Source organism: Neomonachus schauinslandi, chromosome 2 (genome assembly GCF_002201575.2).
Source record: "Neomonachus schauinslandi chromosome 2, ASM220157v2, whole genome shotgun sequence".
NCBI classification, from domain to species: domain Eukaryota; kingdom Metazoa; phylum Chordata; class Mammalia; order Carnivora; family Phocidae; genus Neomonachus; species Neomonachus schauinslandi.
In genome coordinates, this window is record NC_058404.1 from 196,908,900 (window position 1) to 196,923,568 (window position 14,669).

Sequence of the window (14,669 nt, forward strand, 5' to 3'; positions counted from 1 at the left end):
CGGGAAACCAGACCAACGAGTTTGGTACCCGCGTCGCTCCCCGCCCCCTTCCCCCCCTTCCCCCCTTTTCGGTCCTTTTCCCCCTATAGTCCCCCCCCCCCCCCCCCCCCCACGGAACATGGCCCCAAAGGCATGAGACTTGCGTCGGTAGAAGAGGCAGCTGAGCTGTCTGGGCCACAAGCTCTTGTGCTGTGTTCCTGGCTTCCCCATCTCCTCAAGCCTCTTCAGACCCCAGCAAAGAAACGCTCTGCTCAAATCCTAAAGTCTGCTCAAAGTGAGGGTGCAGACAGCTGTGCTTTAATGCAGAACATAAACCTCTGCCCCACCCCCAGCCAGGCTAGAGCCTTGGGTCTGAGGATTCCAGCCAAAGCCATGTTTGATGCTCCAGCTGTTATAAGACCCCACGTGGCTGTGCAGGTTAAAGCCGGTTGTACCCATAATCGAGGCTAACTTTACCCAATACAATCACAGAGCAGTCCTGCTTATGCAACCCACAGCTGCCAGGCATTTAAGTAGAGAACATCAACACCTCTGTAGCCACACCAGGAAGTGCAATTCTCCAAACCAACCTTCAGTGTCAACCTGACAAAGACCATGCACTTGGCAAGAAATTAGAAGTCCCATATTAAACTGGAGTCTAAGCCAAGCTCTCTCCACTGAGCTTTGCCATTAAAAAGGGATTCCTCTATTGCCATTTATTAGGAGTTCCTGGAGTGCATGGCCTTCTAGAGACCAAGGGCAAAAAGATGGTTTGGATTTAAGCACCAACACTCCATCCCAACACAAGTACAAGAGGCTCTGATTGGGTGAACTTTCATGAGGAAACCTACTATAGGACATTAAGGGCAGCCACATAGATTCAACACCAGGAAAGCAAGAGCCAGAAGCCAGGACACGCAAGAGTGACCTTCCTGGCCAGAGGAGCCTGTTGCCTGGTGGGGAGAACAATGGGGATTAAGAGGGAGGAGGTCAAAGGGCAGTAGTTCTTTCCAGTAGGGTGGTGGGAGCACCCTACTCCCCCCTCACACAGGGAGGTAGCCAGTTCTTGACCCTTCACCCCCGGCATCCCTGGATACACCCACTGAAGCTAAGGAAGCTTCTCCTAGAGCTTAAGACACCACCAATGACCCTAGCACCAAAATTCCAAGGAGAACCCAAGAAACAGCTAGTCCTAACACTTAGAACTCTACCAGTTCTCAAAAGCCAAAAACATGCTGTCATCTACCAGCGTTTGGAAGAATGCTGGATACAGCTGGGTTTTCTAAAAATGCACACAGCAATTGCCAAAACCATCAAGACACTCATCTCCTACAGCACAAAACAGTGAGAAGGCCTTGGTTCTATGGAAATGATGGGAAACAAGGAGCAAAATTTCCTGGAAACAAGGGTTCAAGTTCAGAATTTCAAAACAACCTTGATTTGTGGTTCTGAAAGTAATTCAGTTGTCTTTCCATGTGGGGTCAGAAGTATTACAGAGGCAAAGCCCTCAGTGACAGAATCAAGTCTTGTACCCAGACTGGTTGACATCTGGCTAGTTTTCTCACTGTAAACTGGGCGCCACAGGGGTTTAGGGGGTCAAAGGCAAACCACCATCACATGCAGACACTGTCTTCATCTAAGTACTTGACACCAAGGTGAAGGGATTTGAGGTGGCCATAAAAGGACCAGTTCCTATCCCAAGGAGTCCCTATCCATCGACCTGAACTTGGCTGTGGCCACAGGAGAACCAAATACTCCTAGACTCAGAGGCCAACTATAAAGGGTGTCCCCCATAGATGCACAGCCTGATGCACTATTTCCATGCTTATTTGCAGTCTACCCCGAAATGTCAGTACAGTATCACTAGGGGAATGGGCATTCACTGCCAGTCCCTAGGGATGTGAGGATTCAGACAGGTCTTCAGGCAATAGTCTGGTGAAGTTTCCTTGCCTATCACCCCCCTCAGGGAAAGCACATGCCTCACCCAGGCCAGCCCCCTCCCTGGCCTGCTCGCTGGGTAGTCATCTAGGACTGTCCTTGGCACTTGCACCTCACCCTGCACCTGTTACCAGCCTTCGTTCTGCTTACTGTCTGTATACACCTTGGCTGGGAGGCTCTCCTCGCTTCTGCATATCTCAACCCCCAAAGCAATTTGTAATTCCAAAGCTATTTCCACCACAAGATTCCTCCAGATCACAAGAGGTAGGGAGCAGCCCTCATGCACTGGCTTACCCACTACTTTCCCATTGGTTCTAGACTATCATCCTTTTGTCCATGTTGACTTGTCCTATCTGGAGAGCAAATTGACAGTTTACAAAGCATTTTATCTCCAAGCTTCAAAAACCATTACATCAGTATGGCAGAGACTTAGTGGTATGTTCTATCCAATGAAGGATGCATCTGAAGCGGTCCAAGTTCCTGTCCACAGGACCAGATGGAAGTTTGGTACGTTGGGTTCTTTTGAGTTAATCTGGAATTATGCAAAGAGGACTGACAAGACCAAATCTCCTTAAGTTTTAAGTCATTTGTGCACACATGACTCCTAAAGCAGCAACTGATTATCAAGAATTGCTCTTTCATTTAAAGGTCTTACTGGCTATCATGTCAGTAGTTTTGGTCATGTTAGTGACTTGGTTTGCCATGGGAATAAGGGGATACCTTGGCAGTAATCATCTTAAGTCTGGAGCTAATTTGTCGACAGTAAGGTTTGTTATGTACTATATCACAGCACCATTAGCTCAGCCAATTCCCTCTACATTAGGCATATTCTAGCCATTATCATTAGAGAGTCAGCCACAGAGGGAGTGGATTTGCTACCTAATCAGACTGCTTTATGGGAAGTAACTTTGGGACTCTACGTCCTCTCCAACTTTAGGGTTAAAGCCAGTTCTGTCCAGGTTGAGATGTTAGGAAGCCTGCTATGCAACCTAAATCCACATGTTTGCATCAAGTGGGAACAAAGCAGAGCAGAAAATTAGCATTTATTCACTTAGTCATGTCCCAGGGCCCACCTCAGGACGCTCACATAGAACTGGTTCTTCTCACCACTGGGACGCACCCCAAAAGACAAAGACCACAGCCCAGGGCAGCACACACAATGATGCTATCCCTTCAAGTCTTAGCTCTTAGTGTTAGGACCATGACCCCCACAACCCTGATAGCTGGGACTCCTCTGTAGACCTTAAGATAAAACATGTATTTTAGAGTCAGGAGACCTGGCTGCAGGACTTAGCCGAGGAGTATCCTGGTCTAGCTGCAACTCTTGAAGTGAAGAATAGCACTATAAACACTTTGCATGTTAAACATGTAAAGAGGCTAATTACGATTTTAAGCACTACCAAAAAAAAAAAAAAAAAAAAAACAGGTTAGCTCCAACCGTTTCATTCTCACAGCATGGCAAGCATCCTGGGAGCTGGAATTTGCAAATGCTGGTTCAGGGGAAGAACTAACTAGTGTGCATAAGGCATGCAGATCACTCGATGCTTGGTGGTTTAGCACTTGGGGACTAAAGCATTCACCACGCTGGTGTCCGCACCAGAAATTGGGGTGGGTGAAGCAAGGAGCCCAAGGATGCCCAAGTGCAATTCTGTGTAGTCCCCAGCCCCATGTTTCTGTAGCACCTTCAGCTCCCTGGCCTGGTGCCCAGCACACACAAGGCACTCATGTTCTTCTAAGTTACATGCTTCCAGTACAACAATCTTATTATGCTTCTTTCCCATCATGCACTCAGTTTTACAGAGGGCTGTAGAAAGCCTAATGCATACTAAGCTCCAGTATATTTTCCATCTAACCTACAGGGGCATCTCAGGACCCACACTCACTCTCCCCTGTGTAAGTCCACTGTAGCCAATACTGCACCATCCCCCAGTCTGGGGAGGGGGAAGGGAGTCTATCAGACACTTAAGTACCTATCAATCCTGAGAACTAATAGCTGCAGCCTAAAGACATTTAGGGATTCAATGGGGCAGACTTGTCCAGAGACTGCAAACCTTAAAAAAATCAAAACCAGAATTTTTCAAGCTCTACACCCAACATGGGGCTTGAACTCATGACCCTGAAGATCAAGAATCACAGGATTTTGCAACTATATAGCCAAAGCAATCTTGAAAAGGCAGCAAAGCTGGAAGCCTCATAATCCTGGATTTCAAGCTATATTACAAAGCTGTAGTGATCTAGACAGTATGGTACCAGCACAGAAACAGACCTAGATTGAAGAAATAGTGTTTTGGATTCACTTCTGGGTTCTAAGTCCAATTAATCTTTGACAAAGAAGGAAAATATCCAGCGGGGAAAAAAAGGTCTTCGATAATTGGTGGGAAATCTGGATAGCGACATGATGAAATTGGACCACTTACACCATACACAAGAATTCAGGATGGATGAAAGACCGAAATGTGAGACCTAAAACCATCAAAATCCTAGAGCAGCACACAGGGAGTAACCTCTTTGACATCAGCTGTAGCAACTTCTTTCCAGATAGGTCATTTGCAAATTTCTCCCATTCTGTAGGTTGCCTTTTAATTTTGATTGTTTCCTTTGCGGTGCAAAAGCTTATTTTGATGAAGTCACAAGGATTTTTGCTTCATTTCCCTGGACTCAGGAGACAAATGAACTTCTAAAACTCACCCCAGGAGACCTAAGTAATCCAATTAAGTGGGAAGACAGGAATAGACCCTTTTCCAAAGAAAACATCCAGATGGCCAACAGACATGAAAAGCAGCTCAAAATCACAAATCCATGAAATACAAATCAAGACCACAATGATAGCCCCTAACACTTGTCAGAATGGCTAAAAGCAACACAACAGGTGTTAGCAAGGATGTGGAGAAAGGCGAAGTCTCCTACACTGTTGGTGGGAATGCAAACTGGTGTGGCGACTCCGGAAAACCATATGCAGGGTCCTTAAGTTAACTACCCTTTGATCCAGCAATTGCACTACTAGGTATTTACCCAAAGGATATGAAAATACGAGTTCAAAGGGACCCACACACCCTAGTGTTTATTGCAATATTATCTACTGTAGCTAAATAATGGAAGCAGCCCAAGTGTCCATGATAGATGGATAAAGATGTGATACACACAGGAATATTACTTAGCCATAAAAAATGAATTCTTGCCATTTGCCATGACATGGAGCTAGAGTGTATTACAACACTAAGTGAAATAAGTCAGAAAGACAAATACCTGATGACTTCACTCATGTGGAATTTAAACCAGTGAGCGGGGCGGGGGGGGGGGGGGCAGGGGAGACATCAAGGAACAGACTCAACTCTAGACAACTGATGGCCACCAGAGGGGAGGTGGGTGAAAGGATGGGTGAAATAGGTGATGGGGATTGAGACCACTTGTGATGAGCACGGTGTTGTATGGAAGTGTTGAATCACTTATACACTAAAGCCAATATAACACTAAACTGAATTTAACACTTAAAACAGGGGCACCTGGGTGGCTCAGTCAGTTAAAGCGTCTGCCTTCAGCTCAGGTCATGATCCCAGAGTCCTGGGATCGAGTCCCACATTGGGCTCCCTGCTCAGCAGGCAGCCTACTTCTCTTTCTCCCTCTGCCTCCCCGCGCTTGTGCTCTTTGGCTCTAGCTCTGTCGAATAAAATCTTTAAAAAATAGACTTAAAACCAGACGCCCATCATGCCCAAGTGTACACAGTGGTGCTATTCGATCCATTAACTTTGACGCCCGAGTCAGAGCTCCTGCCATCTCCAGCCTCCCCCCTTGCAGTCTCCCTGTAGAGACACTGCCTTGAAAACAAAAGTTGCCATATAGAATTCAAGTTGTCCTTGTACAGAGGCCTACTATCTCGGTCCCAACAATGCCATCAGTAGGGCCTAGAGCCCACCCAGCCAGGACAAGGGGCCTAGGTCTTCCTGGGCCCAGACTTAAGCGGAGGACATTGAGGCCAAAACAGCAGCTCCTGGCTATCTACGGCTGCCACCACCCTGCAGCCTCACTTGGACACAGAAGTCCCTTCACGGCCATGCCAGTAGGGCTAAGGAATTGGGCTCTCAGCCCCACGGGCAGCACCAGATGCCAAGTAGCTCCCAAACATGACAAATATATTCTGGTGCCTATTTTAAAGACTGCTATTCTAAGTTGCTACGTTGGAGCATTTTAGAATGGAATGCTGGATCAGGGGGTGGGATGGGGAGTAGCTGTTTGATCATTTTCGGGGGGACCCTTTGGCATGACACCTGCCCATCGATCGGTTTGTACCCTAGCTGGTGGTTTTCCTCAAGGACATCTACTCCAACGTGGGTGGCAAACCTCTAGTGTCAATGCTATGGTCCCTGCCCAAGTGCATGTCTGCTGCTTAAGTCCTTCAGCTTGTGGTACTTAACCACAGCACTCTAGCAAACTAATACCCCTTTCCCAGCCACATGCAGACCTAGATGGTGGGCCCGGCTTTGGGTGCTGGGCGGTCTATATGCAAACACTTGACCAGTTGGAGGAAGCAAAGCACCTGTTCTCAGAATGCAGGCAAAACAAGGGCTCAGCAATGCTCAACCAGTTCCTTAAGCTGAACTGCTCTGATCACTCCCCATGAAAGAACAGAGGAATGCCTATGTCCAGCTAATCAATGTCCCTCTCCATGGAAGAAGCCAAAGCCCTCCTGGCTGCCAATAAACCCTGCCTTGTGTTTTCTGTGCTTTGGCAAAAGTGGAGCCCGGTTCACATCTTGGAGCACACTAAAGACCAATATAGCGGGAAGTGGGTTTGGAAACGGCCAGTGACTCCTTTGGAGCAGGAAGTGTTGCAGAAGCTGGGATGGATTTCTGGGGTGCTTTGGCACTTCCCAAGATCCTCAGCTATTTGGGAAGTAGCCTAGAGCCAGTTCTGCAGAACTTGGGGCTTAAGCACACCCTGTACTCTGTATGTAGAGGTCCAGAATCTCTCCATGCCTGCAACAGCCAGGGAGAAGGACCCTAGTGCTGACCAGACCAGAGGAAGGACAGACCCGGGAGTTGTACTAGGGTTTCTGCAGAAAGCAGAGCTCCCTTCACCCAATGCTCTAGGTCATCAGCAAGGATACCAGCATGGCCCTTAGACCAGATACCCCACAGCACTGCAGAGTGTCAAGAGATCATGTAGCCACATGCCTGCTTCATGGGGACTACTGGGACAGGGTCAGCACCCAAAGCCAAGCAGATCATGACCACCTAACAGATGGCTGGATCATTTTCTAGTGTAAGTCAGGAGAAAAAGGTAGTATTGTAATTCTGAGTATTTGTCCAAGGACACAGCTTTTCAACTAAAAAAGGACATCCCTGCACTTGACTTAAGAGCTACTGGATTCTACCATTTGCTGGAATGAAAAAGTTGCCTGTTCAAGAACACAGGTTCACAAGTGTTGATCTGGTTCTTTTTTAAAAGACATTTGGGGGGGTGGAGATGGGAAGCAGGGGAGAGAGGGACAAACCGACTCCGTGCAAGTGAGCTTGGAGCCCCATGCAGGGCTCACATCTCACGACCTTGAGATCATGAGCTGAGCCAAAAATCAAGAGTCAGACGCTTAACTGAGCCACCCAGGTACCTCTGGTTCACTCCTTTTTCTTAAAAAGGAAAACAGCTGGGCTTTGGAGAAAGCCGACCCAAACTTTAATCCTGGCTATGGCCCTTTGCTTAGAAATTTGGGCAAGTCCTAACTTTTGAGCCAAAGAACATGCAAGCCAGCACCCGGCTCACGGGAAATGCTCCCAAATACAAGGCTAGGGAAGTCTGCTGTTGTTGAAAGCCCTTCAGGGAGGCAGAGTTGAGGACAGGACTCCATCTGCCCTCAGGGCACCATTTCAGCCAAAGTGGCGAGTATCAGGCAGCAGAGAGAAGCAAAAACAGTGGCTGTGTTCATTGTACAAGTCACAGGAGTTCTTAGCGCAAGGAATAGAGACAAGGAAGCAGCGGGACTGGCCCAGAACCTTCGCAGCTCCATGCTGAAGGAGTGAAGTCGTGCCGGTCCAAGTCTCACGCCAGGTTTGCTGGCTCCAGCTAGTTGACCCTCACCCGGACCTTAGGAAGATCAGCCAGGGGAGGTTTAGTGGTCTATGACAGCATGGCTTATAAAGAACTAAGATAGGTCAGTAACTGGAATGACCAGGATATATTCCCTGAACTATGTTAAGATCAGTCTGAAGCTATGCAGGAATACGGAGTTCTCCTAGAGGTACATCTACTGTAGATCACCTCAAATGGAAAAGTATTTACACACAAGTTCCTGTAGCTTGCAGGAATTTGAAAAAATCTTGTAGTGCTGGTTACAGGTTTTAGATACTCATTTGACAAAGCCCAGGTCTCCTGTGGGATCCCAGTTTACGGAAGAGGAAACCAGGGCTCCCAGGCTAAGCATGCTCAGGTGGTGGTGGATTCCTGTAGAGCCATGCATCCTGAGCCCTCATTTTCACCACGAAGTATCCAGAACTGACCCGAAACGAAGCATCAAGGCCTCGTACTGACACCTGGAAGCCGATCTAAGGGTTTCGTCGGGGTTACCCAAGTAACTGCAACCAGATTACCCAAAGCCAGCCTAGGAGTTTGAGATTTAAGGAATTACTTAAGTAGGTTTTTAAGACACTAATTGCTTTGGAACTAAATGCAAATTCAGGTGATGCTCTTATAGCTCATTCCCTCTAGGGCAGTCTGGTGGGCCCTTGGCTAAATATTCGAAAAAACATGTGGCCCGTTTTCAGGTGGCCCCTGTTCTCAAGTTCAGTGGGGGTGGGGAAGCAAGTCAATCCAGGAAGCAGAGGAATCGACTTGGCCTTGGTTTGAGAGTTCAGTGGAACAGACTGGCCTTAAACTGGGGTGTACAGGAAAGGCCTAGAAACCGCAGGCGCAGTAGCCCCAGGCAGGCGCTGTGCAGAGTAGCAGAGCTGAAAGGCCCTCGGGGTGGCCCCCGTGACCCGAAGAGACCCAGGCACAGAACTACTGGAGAGATAGGCTGGGGCTGGGGCTGGGTCCCTGCAGGGCCTTCGAGACCAACATCCTCCCCGGGCCTACATCTTGAGATAGAAGATGTGGGGGCTGCTGACAAGGTTTGAGGTTACTGTGAGGATTCATAGTGCCTGGAAAGATTAAGTGAAATAGTTCTGAGGTGAAACCAACTGAAAAGCAAAGGAAGAGTACCTGGAACGCTGGGTCTTTTGAAGTTTGAGCTGAAAACAGCCAGATCCTTACTGCAGCTCAACGCTCTCACCTAGAGAGTAAACGTTTAGCTTAGATGAAAAACACTCTCACCTTATGGTCACGTATTCACCATACCTTTAGCCCGCATGCACATCAGACACCACTTGCTTCCACCATGCATTGCCCCATAGGTTTAGGTCTTGATTGTTTAAGATTTCATTTATCAGACAGGCAGAGCACAAGCAGGGGGAGTGGCAGGCAGAGGGAGCAGACTTCCTGCTGAGCAGGGAGCCCCATGCGGGATTCGATCTCAGGACCCTGGGATCATGACCTGAGCCAAAGGCAGATGCTTAACTGACTGAGCCACCCAGGCGCTCTAGGTCTTGATTATTAAAGCCCAACATTCCTTTCTATTTTTCTGCTCTTACTTGATGTATTAAGACGTGCAATAAAAGCAGAGACTGAGTCTGGCTCAGGATCTTTTCACCACTAGAGCGTCTGGTCCCTTCAACCTTCTTTCTCCTATTTAGGTGTCTGGAGTAATCTTTTCATTCACCACCTCAGGGTTTGCTGGCCAAACCCAGCAGGTTACTCTGGCTCTGAGTGGACACAGCAGCTAGGAAGTGGCTAAAGGAGCCCATGTAAGGTGAGGAAGCTCAGAGCCTGGCCGCGTTAGGGAGATGAAGGGATAGATTTGAGAAACGCCGGCATTCAAGGAACCAGATTTGGTGAAGGGTTGAATGTGGGGGGTGAAGACAGGGCTGGGTAGCCAGAAAGACAGGGGTCACTGTGGGAAGGGAGGCTTCAGAGAAACAGCCCTGTGGCAGGAGGGAGCGGGGGTGGTGTTTGGTCTTAGGCTGGCTTGGTCTCAGGAAGTGCCTTGGGGACTTTCCTACAGAGATGCTGGGGAGGCAGGTGGTGACAGGTGAGGTGCTGGAGAAGTAGCTGGACCAACATGCAGAGAAGGCGCCTCCAGGATACTGACATTCAGGGTCCCTCCTGGAGGCCGAAGGCAAGCTGTTAGGTTGTATTAACAAAGGTGTATGTAAGGAGGACCCAAGGAAAAAGCGCTGGGACCACAGCTAGCCACAGCTGATACCACTCAGGTGTTACTGAGCCTTTACCGCTGAGACCACCAAGCACACCGTCCCAGAGACCAGCCAGAGGAAGAATGCCCTGGTGTCCCTCTTCCCTTTCAACCTCGGTAACTTCCAGCCTAATCTTGTCTGTAGACAGTTCTTTTTAAGCTGGGGGGAGCATCCCCACCCCCCATCCCCTTCAAGCCCCCAGATCAACAGGACTACCTAAGCTAGCAGCAAAACCTCCTGCCAGGGTTTTGAGAACGTTTTACTTGAGTTTTATCTCGTCAAGCAGCGTCAACTCCAACAAGGCTTTGTACAGGTGCTAAAGATTACCAGCTTGCAAGAGTTTGGGGTTGGTGCCTTAGTTTTACTTGCATGTAGGTCCTTAGGTTACATAAATATCCTAGGGGTGAACTTAAATCCACCTGTTCCGAACCCAAGTCTCATCAGGGGCTGATAATTAAATCCTGGTTTCTCAGGATAGTTAGAGCCACCACTTGTTTCAGGAATCACCATTTGGTACCAAGACTTACTATTTCTAGGGTCCTTCACTTCATAGAACTACCTTCACAGCCATTGTTTCTTGATCAAAGATCACATGTGGGGTGCGGGGGGGGTCACCCATTTGAACAAAAGTCACAGGGAAGGTAGTATCAGGAATATGTTCTAAGGGCTAGAAGCTTGGGATTTAAAATAAGGTGGTCAAGGAAGGTGATCTTCATTGAGCAGGTAACACCGGAGCAACTAGGTTCTTCTGGAGAGAAGAGTAATTCGAGGTGGAGAACAAGTTGCCAAGGCCCTGGGGCAGGCATATGCCTGGGGCATTCCTGGGACAAGACGGACAGTGTGCAAGAGAAAGGAAGGTACAGCTGAGGACAGTAGATGGAGTCTCTAACTCAGACTTGTCACCTAGGGTCCAATCAGCCACCTTAAAGGCTTTAGCTTGGAGCCTTGGAGTTCCTACAGACTTTAAGGTGAAAAATAGGATTCAGTTCATAGAACACACAGGCTGCAACCTGAAGAACAGACTGAGGTGAAGGCGGGGGAAGGTGGGAGCATTAAGACTAGATAGCAAACACCTGCGATAACCCAGGTGAGCCTTCGGGGCTTAGTTCTGTGGGACTAACAGCCAAGGAGGCAAGAAATGATCAACCTGGAGAGATTTGGAAAACAGAGCCAAGAGGTCTTCCCAGCAGATTAGAGAAATAGAAAGGCAAGGATCACACTTCAAGGTTTTCCAGCTCAGGCTTCAGTACCCACAGGTGCTTTACATATTCACTTAGCCCCCCAACTCAGGAAAAGTGCGTCCCCCTACAGAAAAGGGAGGCTTAAAGCAACATCTCAGAGCCCTTGCTTTTCCCATTTTAACGCTGCCTTCACCTTAAGAGTAGAAGTTCCCCCTTTCCTCCCGCCTCCCTGATTCATAAACCCTGGTTTTCTTAGCACCTATATTCCCTTTACTCTCCTTGGCTTCTTAGCTTTCTAAAGGAAGTTTTGAGAGAAAGAGCTCAGGCCCAGCGAGGCATAGCCCTGAAATTCCTGTCAGCGGCTGCTTTGGAGGAAGGGCGACTCCTATTCAGGAGTATTTTTAATAAAAGAAAAAGCACTCTGCAATCCCCGAGCGGGCGCCGACTCAGCCGGAAGGCTAGCGGCCCGGGAACGCCCGCTGCGCAAACACAAGCTCCAAAAAGGCTTCCCCGGCTCCCCCCACTACAGCGAGCTGGCGCATTCTGCGGTCCCCGAACTTCAGCCTGGAGTGGCCCCAGCAGCCCGCCCACCCTTCCCTCCGCGAACGCAGTAACAGCCCTCAACCCGCAGCCAGAACCCGTCTGGCACCGAGCCTGCCCCCCGAGCCACATTTTTACGGGGCCGTGTGCAACGTCACTTCCGGGGCGGGGCGTCCGGGGCGGGGCCCGCGCGGTGGGAGGGACGGCCCGGTCCGCGCAGGCTCACGCGGGCTGCAGCCGCCGAGCCGAGCGCTTGACTATATATGGTCAAAGCTGGGGGCGAGCCGCGCGCGGGGCCGCGCTTCCGGGTTCGGCGCGTCCGCAGCGGCAGCGCGCAGGGCAGGGCGCGAGCCGGCCTCTGAGCCCCGGCCTCGGACCGCCCCCTCCGCGCCCGGCACGCCCGGCGCCACCTTTCGGCCCCCTGTCCCCGGCCCGGCCTCGGCTAGTCTCCTTCGCGGCGCGGGCGGCTCCGGAGGCTCTCGGCGAGTGCGGCGCGGTAACAAGTGGGCGACGATGCCGTACGAGATCAGTAAGTGCCGCGGCCCGGTGCCCCCCGGGGTGGGCTCCCACGCCGCCGGGCCCCCTCGGCCATCGGCGGGGCGCGGGCGGCCCGGCGGGGTCCCCGGCCGCGGGGGAGGGGGGGTAGGGCGCGGGCCGCCGAACGCCCCGCCGCCCTCGGGGCGCCCGGCGGCGATCCCCGGCCCGGGGGGGTGCCCCAAAGTTGGTGCTGCGGGCTGGGCCCATGGGAGCCCCCGCGTCCCTGAAGGGCCTGGTCGGGAGCGCGGACCAGGAAGTCGCGCGGTCCCCTGCGCTCCTTCAAAGTGGCGGCCGCCCCTCCCGGTGGAGGCAACAGGTGACCGGCTGAGACCGGTCCAGGGCCCCTCTCTCGTCCGCTCCCTGTCCCCAGTCCTCAGCCCGGCCGGGGGCCGAGGTGGGGGCTGCCCCTAACGCGCGCCCTGCTTGGTTTGTGTCTCTGCAGAGAAGGTGTTTGCCAGCCTCCCCCAGGTGGAGAGGGGCGTCTCCAAAATCATCGGCGGCGACCCCAAGGGCAACAATTTTCTTTACACCAATGGAAAGTGCGTCATTCTGAGGAACATCGACGTGAGTACTCCCTTCCCACCTTCCACCCCCCTGCCGCCAGGCGCGGGTTCAGACCCTGGGTGCTACTCCCAGGTTTCTCCTTCCCCTCTACCCCCCTCTTCTCCCGCCCAGCGGCCTGGGGAGGGTGAGGACGCCACGCCCCCTCAGCCTTGGGACCACACCTCGGAAGCCTAGAAGACTGTTTTAAGCTTTCCTAGGCTCTCTTCTCTCTCTCCCCGGGGAAACTGAGGCTTGGATTAGTTGAGGCCATAAGTATGAGGGCTCTGGATTAGGTGGATCAGACACACCCGGTCAGCGGCTGCTTGACCTTGGGGCGGTTGGTGACTTGGGCCTCTGAATCCCAGTGTCCTCATCTGTAAAATGGAGGTGGTGATGAGATGAGGCTCCCTCCCCCCACTTCCCCTGACTGCCTGTGCCCGCTGAATGAGATGATGCGTCCCTACAGCCCAGCATGCCTGGCACACACCCAGCACTTGGTAAATGGCACTTAGGTATGATCATTTTTAACACCCAGGGTCTCAGTGTGGCGGAGCCAGGACTCCTGCTCAGGCCTCTGCACTCCAGCCTGGTGTGAGCCCCAATGCAAAATCAGGAACCAGTTTATCCCCATGAATCGTTTAGACAGACATCCTGGACCCAGGCTGAGAATGCTTCTTGAGCCAGTTTCGTGGGAAATCCTCGCAAATTCCTGTTACTCCTCTGTAATTACTGAAATGACCCAGTCTGCTTGTTGGTCTCCCCACTGCTGGGATTGTACACTGAAATCTTTCTTCTCCCTTCCTCAGCCTGAATTACGGTATGGGGGAGGGAAGGTGGAAATGCCAGCACAACCATTTGGCAGGGAGGGGTTCTCCTGCACTGTGCTTGGGGTTGGGCCTTGTGCACAGTATGTAGGTGGATGATTTTGATTGGTCATGTTCCCAAGGGATGTCAGCTTAGATTCACATCTGTTGCGAGTGATTACCCCTAGTGGGTTGGGATTGTTGCTAATCAGATGCACTTGCCCACGGGGACCTCACAACTGGCTGAGGGAGTAAAGGCTCTGTGGGCCTCGCTTTTATTGCCTGTAAAAGGAGAGGACTCTGCATGGTCTGAGGTGCTGCTGGCTCTCCCCTCATCTCTGGGTAAGCCACCCAGTCACTGTCGTTCCTCTGCTGAAAGAGTGAGCTCCCGAGTGGCAGTTTCAGCCCTGCCCCGGATTGCTGGGCACCTCAAATGAAGGGGTGGGCGGGTGTGACTGTTCACTGAAGGTGCTACTGTGCTACTTACGGATTCCTAGAAAGCTGATCTGGCCTCACGCAGAACTGAGAGAAACCTCACCAGGGACTTAGATGGTAATGATCTGGAGATGTCCAGGGTAGGTCCCAAGATTTTGAGTATAAAAGTGGACTAAACCATTCTCAGGGATACAGGGTGGGGGAACGCTTGGGTTTGCCCCTAACAATCCTGGACGTGTCGTGGCAATCTACATGTACTTCTAGGTGGGAGGCCTCATGTGGGATACCTACTGTGTGTCTGGTGCCACGGGAGGTTCTTGAACTGCAGCATCCTTCAGCCCTGGGGGCCCATTGCTCTGCAGAGGGAGAAGAAGCAAGGCGAAGGAGGCTGATCATCAGAGCTGCTTCCAATGGAAAATTGTTCACAGCTGTGC

The 14,669-nt window shown here is 51.1% G+C and overlaps 1 protein-coding gene across 2 annotated transcripts in view; it reads left to right on the top strand.

The window, feature by feature from the left end:
• Positions 1–12,225: 12,225 nt before the first annotated feature.
• The window catches only part of WDR1 (WD repeat domain 1), a 43,223-nt gene continuing 40,779 nt past the window's right edge, over positions 12,226–14,669 (top strand). The window contains exons 1-2 of one of the 2 annotated variants that reach the window (XM_021677692.1): positions 12,226–12,446; positions 12,897–13,018. In XM_021677692.1, the coding sequence (XP_021533367.1) occupies positions 12,431–12,446; positions 12,897–13,018 (138 nt within the window). In that variant the 5' untranslated portion in view covers positions 12,226–12,430. The remainder of the gene's footprint in view (positions 12,447–12,896; positions 13,019–14,669) is intronic. The other variant, XM_044913024.1, reaches the window with a different exon arrangement.